Raw genomic sequence first — 6,692 nt, 5'->3', positions numbered from 1 at the left:
AGGTAACCCAGAACCCGGCAGGTACGGTCAACAAGGGTCCGTCCGTCATTTCGTCGTCCGGTCCACAATACTAATTCCTGTTATCACATTATTGTCGTTGTGCCAGGAAAAACGTCAACGGCCTCAGAAACAGACCTCCAATGCCCTTCGCCCCAAGCTGCTTAAACCCGCCCCTTCACACCGCTCCTCAAGAACATCCCCAAAACTCGTCCGCGCAGACCCTGCGACATCCTCATCCGCAATGTCATCTCAATTCTCCCCAACACCCTCACATTCCGCCCTCCCCTCAGGACCCCTCGCCTAACACTGCAGCTTGCTCCTTTGCACCATTCCCTTCCCCCATCGCGTCTGGTTCCCGGCACGACAGACGCAGCTTGACTTCTTCTTTCCCCTCCCCCCTCATTCCGTCTGTGCTTCGTCATAACTCCTCATTCAGTCAGTCACGCCATCCTTTCACGGATCCGCCGTCGTTAGTAACGTCAGGAAGGCGCTCGCAAGTGCAGTGGGAGGGGGTAACACGTGAGAGGGCGCATCGAACAGCTGAGCCCAGCGAGGTCGGCCGCCCGAGCCGGACCCTGCCCCGGCGGCAACTGCAGCCATGTCCACGTCCATGGGCGCGGCGCCGCCAGGTCCACCAGCCTCTTGCCGACCCGTGGTTCGCCCAAAGACCGCCTCGAACGCGGATAGCTGCTGACCTCGCTCCAGAGGGGTCGCTGCTCGTCCTTGAAGCCCGACTGCATCCAGATGGAGGGCTTTGGATGCTGCGGCCGCGAAACGTAGAGGGGGTAGGGGGCCCCGGCCGGGTGAGCTAGAGTCAAGGGAGGGAAGGTCAATTGGGAGAGAGCATGTGCGTCTCTAGTTCGGTGGGGAGTTATATGCATTCGATGGGGCAGCAGGAAAGAAAATGACCTATTTCATTTTTGGCGGAGTAGATTAGGTTGGTAAGGGAGGGGGCCAAGGAGGGGTTTCGGTGGTAGAATGAACCTATCATTTCGCCAGTTTTGTGATTTATACTACTTAGGCGTTTGATTATAACGCCAGCGACGCTTTCCGACCATCAATTTAATCTTAACCAGCGAACCAAAGCCATCGCAAAAACCCCATACCTACAACCACACGCACATACCTGGAAGCGCTGCTAGGGAATACTGTCGGTTGTCACGAAGGATGAAGAGCGGATTGCAGCCCTGAACCGCCTCGAACCCGCCAGCTGCCGCCACCGTCCCCCCGGGGCCCTGCAGGTGGGCGATGTGCACGTGTGCGGCCCCAGCCACGTGGCAGTGGTAGCGAGGTGTCGCGTCCCGAGGATCAAACACGACCACGTGGCAACTTGGGGGAGGCGGCCGGGGCGGCTGGTGCCGCGCTGCGCCCTTCCCGGCTGTTGCCGTGGATGCTGCTGCCGGTACCGCAGCTATCGCAGTGGCATCAGCGGCGCCGGGCGCCGCGGCGCCCCGCGTCGTAGGCGCAGCGGCAGCGGCTGCTGCTGCCGCCGCCTGCTGTTGCGCCGCAGGTGCCACCGGAATTGCCACCGCCAGCAAGCCGTAGGCCGCGTCGGCGCTGATGGAAATGGCGTTAAGCGGCAGGCACCAGTGGACTGCAGCCGTCAGCAGGTTGTATACCGCCAGACACGACGGCGATGCGGCCGCCAGGAGCGGCGTCCCGGGGACAAAAACAAGCTGCGTCAGCGGCGGCGCCGCTGACGGTTCCCCTGCCGCCGTCGTATCCGCCGCCGGCAGCACAGCCGCAAGCGCGTTGCTCTCGGCGTCCCATAGCGTCACCCGCGCACCCGCCGCCACCGCCAGTACGCTCCCGTCAGTGCTGAATGTCGCCGCCGCCAGCGGCAAGCCCTTGTACCCGCCTGTGCTCCGGCAGCGCCAACTTGTCTCCGCGACACTGGGGCCTCGGCGGCGGCGGCGGCGGCTGCCACCGCCGCCGCTGCTCTCTGGCCGTCGCCGCTCTTGAACCCATACTTTAAATTCCGAGTCCGTTCCCAACCCCCCCGTTGTAACGGCCATGTGGCGGCGGGGGTGGTACGAGAGTGACGTCACGACGTCTCGGTGGGGCTCATCCACACGAGTATTAAGAGAGAATGGCGAGGATTCGGATCTGGAACCAGAGCCGGATCCGGTGTCCCAGAATTTGAGGCAGGCCTCCGTGGAGCCGTACGGCCCGGCGTCGGGCCTGAACCGGGGAGGTGGCGGTGGTTGCAGCGGTTGCAACGACACGGGTGGTGGCATTGAAAAGCGTCAGCGACTGATGACGGTTTGAGCAAACGCGCGCAGCCGATGCGCCATAGAAAACAAGCCGCATGACAAACCATCCCGTTGACCACATCTTTACATAAAACATCACAACAAAAAGCATCAGCCCTGGCTTTTAGAATCTGGGCTGTGATGCACAACACTTCATAAATAATACTCCCTCAGGTGTCTTCACGACTGCCATGTGCACCGTCGCTTCCGCCGACGTGGATTCATTGTGAGCCAGCTGGCCAGCCAAACAGCCAACCAAATTGGCCTCCAACAAGCCGCAGATTCCCTGGCTCCCTATCTCTTGCATCCCTCATCCCTGACCCACACCCACCTGACATCTACGGTCGCCAGAACAGAGCCATCGAAGCTAAGCGCCAGTAGTGACACGTACGGAGGCAGTGGAGACTCGACGGGGACCGGGGGCCCTGTCCCCCGCGCCGCGACGGCGGCGCCGGCTGTCGGCTCCGTCAATGAAACCGCATTACGTGGCGCCACCTGCAACAGCCTTATGTGCCGGTCTCGTGACAAGTCGTAAAATTGCAGCTGAGCGTTTTCGCAAGATAGAAGGAGCACGCCGCCGCCGCCGCTGCCACCGCCGCCAGGCCCCAGCATCGCCGCCGCTGCTGGCGAGCCCGACGCCACCACTGCGGCGGCGGCGCCGCCGGCGCCCGCCGGCGGCGGCGACAACGATGCGGGCGGCGGCTGCAGCCCCACCACGGACATCTCCACCTTCATCGTCGCCGCGTTCACTACACGTACGATATTGTCGGCCTGCCGTACAACGTGCTTGGCGGGGTCAGCAGGCGAGGGGTGCAGGCCCACGATGGGGCCCCCCAGGCGCGGCAGGAAGGTCCGGCGGTTGCTGTCCAACTGCCACAACACCAACACCCCCTCCTGGCCACCTGACAAGAGGTACGTGCCTGTAGGGGCGGATGATCCATACACGAAAGCCGGCGGCCGTGTGTGTTTTAGCGTCGGCAATAAGCACAGCTCAATGTACGTGTAAATGCGCGCTTCTAATTCATGTTCACGACGCAGAGCCACAAGAGAGCAACGAGTGAGGCGCCCGCGACATGAGCGGGAGAACGAAGGGGTTCTTACGACGCCTCCCCAATCCAAAACCACATTCGCTCCTAAACCCAAACCCGCCCTCCCATTGCCCTCTACCCAACCCCCTCACAATACCCCGCGCCCACCGTCCGGTGAGAAGGCCAGCGCTCCCACGGGGTGTGCGTGCCAGTGCAGTGTGGTTAGAGGGGGCTGTACGGCAGGGTGTGCCTTGCCCGAGTGCTCCCCGTCTCGCAGAGCTGCGGGTACGGAGTGTTCGAAGGAGCGCCACAGGAGGATGCGGCCACTCACATCACCCGCCGCAATCAGGGAGTCGTCCGGGGAGAGGGCCAGACACTGATGGGAAGGGGGGAAGGAAGCGGTTAAGGCAAATGGCCATGAGTACAAGGGGTTGGTAGGTGATCGGGTCCTTCCGGCATTTAATACGCGTGCCTGCGTGTGTAGCGGTGGGTGAGAGGGGAAAGACGAACCACACGCGATTGAAGCTGCTGCCAGGGCAAGAAGGGTGAGAGGGGAAGAGAAAAAATATACCAGGAAAAACTGGGTTCTTTGGATACTATTTCGCGCTTTCTTCGCCTCCCTCGCTCTTCCCGCCGCCGCTTTCTTCAGCACCTACCTGCCTGGCCCCCCTCAGCCCTCAACCCCGGCCCTCCCCACCCCCACCCAACCCACCGTGTAGGGCTTGGTGTGATGCAGGTTGAGGGGCTGGTGTACATCAGTTCCCGTACGCCACACAAATAGGGAGTGGCGGTCAATAGTGGCGGCCAGGGTACCCGCGGGGCTGAGCACCAGCGGCCCTGCAGACCGGGTCTTGAGCGCATTGCCGCTAAACTGCAAGGAACAGGAAGGTGACCAGGACGGCGCGAGTGTTGAGGAAAGGCAAGCAGAACCCCCAACGCGGCAGCCGGAGAATATCAAAGTAACATCAAATAGGAAATTGAATGCCAACGTAACAAAGGCACCAATTGCCCAAGATAAAATAAAACATCAACTGCCTCGTAGCTCCGGAACCTGTTCCCCTATCAGCAAGTATGTCTCATAAATAATCTTCTTAGTACTTCCGGTACCTGCTATCTAGCACGGTGCTAAGGTGTTAACACTTTGCTACCGGGGTTCCTCCTCCTCAGATACCTCAATCCCCAAGGGACGGCCTCCGGCTTGTCGTCGTCTGAAGTGCCCGGGGGACACTGTGCTAATACCACCCGACCCTTCGGTCCGAATATACCGCCCTCGTCCCAGACGTTCGTTCCTCATCGTACCTTGCCGGTACGGATATTGTACAGCATGACACGCCCACCACCCTCCCGTAGCTGTACGGAAAAGTACGCCACTCCCAGCTCCTTTTGGATGACCTGCAGGCGAGAAGATGCATGCGTGCGATGTGGGTTGCAGCGCAATGGTTGGTATTTGAAAGCTGGCAATCTTCCGCACGTGCAGCGGGGTTGGATGAGGGGGGTGAAAAGGGATGCAGCAGGGAGAAGGCTACCTGGAGGTAGCCATCCCGAAAGTCCATTGTACCCTGCTCCGAGCCCCCAGGGACCTGTCCAAGCGTGGTCCAGCTTTTTCCTACATTTCCCTGCTCCGTGTGACGCCTCAGCACCATATCCACACTCCGCGCTTCCCTGCCGTCCCGCAGGGCCCGCATCTCTGCCTGACTCTTCCCCGCCTCCCTTCTTCCCCGGCAGCCGATACCTGCAATTTAGCGACGCCCCCTTCCTCGCCCTATGGGTTTGCTTGACTTTTCCACAACGCTCTTCCCGGGCCCCCTCACCATGTACTTGACGGACTCCCGAACCACCAGCCTCCGCAGCTCCTCACCCGACCGGTAATCCCAAAGCCGTACGGTGCAGTCCAGAGAACAGGAATATGCCTATTGTGAGGGGCATCGGGGGGGAGGCAGTGGGCGAAGAAGTGGCGCAGGGAGGCATCAGGGGAAGCGACATGAAAAGTGCATCAGGGATTGCCGACTAAGGGGAGCGGGGGGCTAAGAGAAAGACAACCGGACCCTGATGGAGAGCAGCCGGGGCGGACGTGCGATTTTAGGTTGGGTGGGTTGAGGTGCGGCAAAGAGAGAAGCTCAGCGGTGTTCTTGCCCAGACTGCTTGCATACATGGCCTGGTGCTGGTGGCGGCGCTGTTGCGGGATGAGGGCGGGTGGGGTAGGATGCGATGGAGACGGCAGTGTGCCAGCCGATCCGCCAGCCGCACGGAGTCTATTCGCCGGTCAATCGACCAAATGCGATTGCAAAGGCTCATACAAAGGCTAGCTGGCTGCAAGCCGGCTAGGCGGGCAGCCAGAAGGCGGCGCGGGCGAGTTCCCATGCTTGCCTGTGTTCCCGCTAGCGCCAAACCGGGCTATCGGCAGGCTGCGTGCATGTTTGTCCTTCTCCCTCCCATTTCCTCTGGAGGTCTGTACGGTCTGATTAGTTAATGCGTAGACTGTGCCCATGTAACAAGAGAGGTCGCTCGCTGTGTAACCTAAGGACAGGTTCCGGAGTGCTGTATAACCCAAGGAAGGGCGACTGTTGTGGTGTCAGCGCCAGATAAAAACTCTCATTCAGTGGTGAGGTGGCAAAAGCGTGGGGTATTCTCCGTCCCACTTCCTTGTATCCCTCCCCTTCGCCGTCTCTTGGCACCGCCGCCGGCCTCGTGCTCTACTGGTTCCTGGGGTGGGCCGGTGTTTTCGAGGGCTTCCGCCGACTTTAAACCATCGCCCGCCCCGAGCCTGCCATTCTTGTTGCCCATGTCACACAAATTGACAAGGAAATAGTTTACTATGAATTCTTCATTCGCTAGCTGTCCCCCGGGCCCGAAAGCACTTCACCGCCGCCGCCGTCCGATTCCGGCCGGGTTTCTGTCCCGACAGCCCTCTCCAATTTGCGTACCTGGTCATCGTTCTCAGGATCCAGCACAACGCCCGTAACCTCATCCGTGTGGCCGACGAGCACACCTACTCGCTCGCCGGTGACGGCGCTATAGATGTTAACTAGCCGGCCACAAGGGCAAAGGAGAAGCTTTCCATCTCCAGAAAGAGTTCCAGGACGTCTGCTTAAAATGCCTCCACCAACCATTTTTATGTCGAGGTGATGTCGTTGCAAACTTATTTGGCCTAACTTCAAATGCACATCGTGGCAGGACTATCAGGCAACGTGGCTTGTGAGTTGCACTCCAAGCTGAAAAAATTGGACCAGAGCGACAGCATTTGTTTTGCGACGTACGACACCGACAACGAAAACCAAGTCTAGGGCTACCGTGCACGCAATATGCAAAAGTATAGCCCGATACTAGGGGCTTGTGTAGGTGGTTGTTGCGAGCCGTTACTTCGTCTGCTCAGCACCTGTCCTCACATCAGGTTCATCCTTTCAAGGATTGC

At 60.1% G+C, this 6,692-nt stretch overlaps 1 protein-coding gene across 1 annotated transcript; it reads right to left on the bottom strand.

Annotated features, from left to right (window-relative positions):
• Nucleotides 1-453: 453 nt before the first annotated feature.
• On the bottom strand, nt 454-6,390 carry VOLCADRAFT_107736 (uncharacterized protein; the record flags this gene model as incomplete). The annotated part of the gene is made up of 8 exons (XM_002957519.1): nt 454-761; nt 1,127-2,181; nt 2,584-3,172; nt 3,449-3,656; nt 3,993-4,151; nt 4,580-4,672; nt 5,092-5,190; nt 6,205-6,390. The coding sequence occupies 8 exons, from the start codon at nt 6,388-6,390 to the stop codon at nt 454-456; spliced, it is 2,697 nt and encodes an 898-aa protein (XP_002957565.1).
• Between the last annotated feature and the right edge of the window lie 302 nt (nt 6,391-6,692).

This window comes from Volvox carteri, assembly GCF_000143455.1.
Source record: "Volvox carteri f. nagariensis unplaced genomic scaffold VOLCAscaffold_75, whole genome shotgun sequence".
Classification (NCBI taxonomy): domain Eukaryota; kingdom Viridiplantae; phylum Chlorophyta; class Chlorophyceae; order Chlamydomonadales; family Volvocaceae; genus Volvox; species Volvox carteri.
Note: the sequence above shows the minus strand (reverse complement) of the source record. Positions and strands in the feature narration are given on the sequence as shown.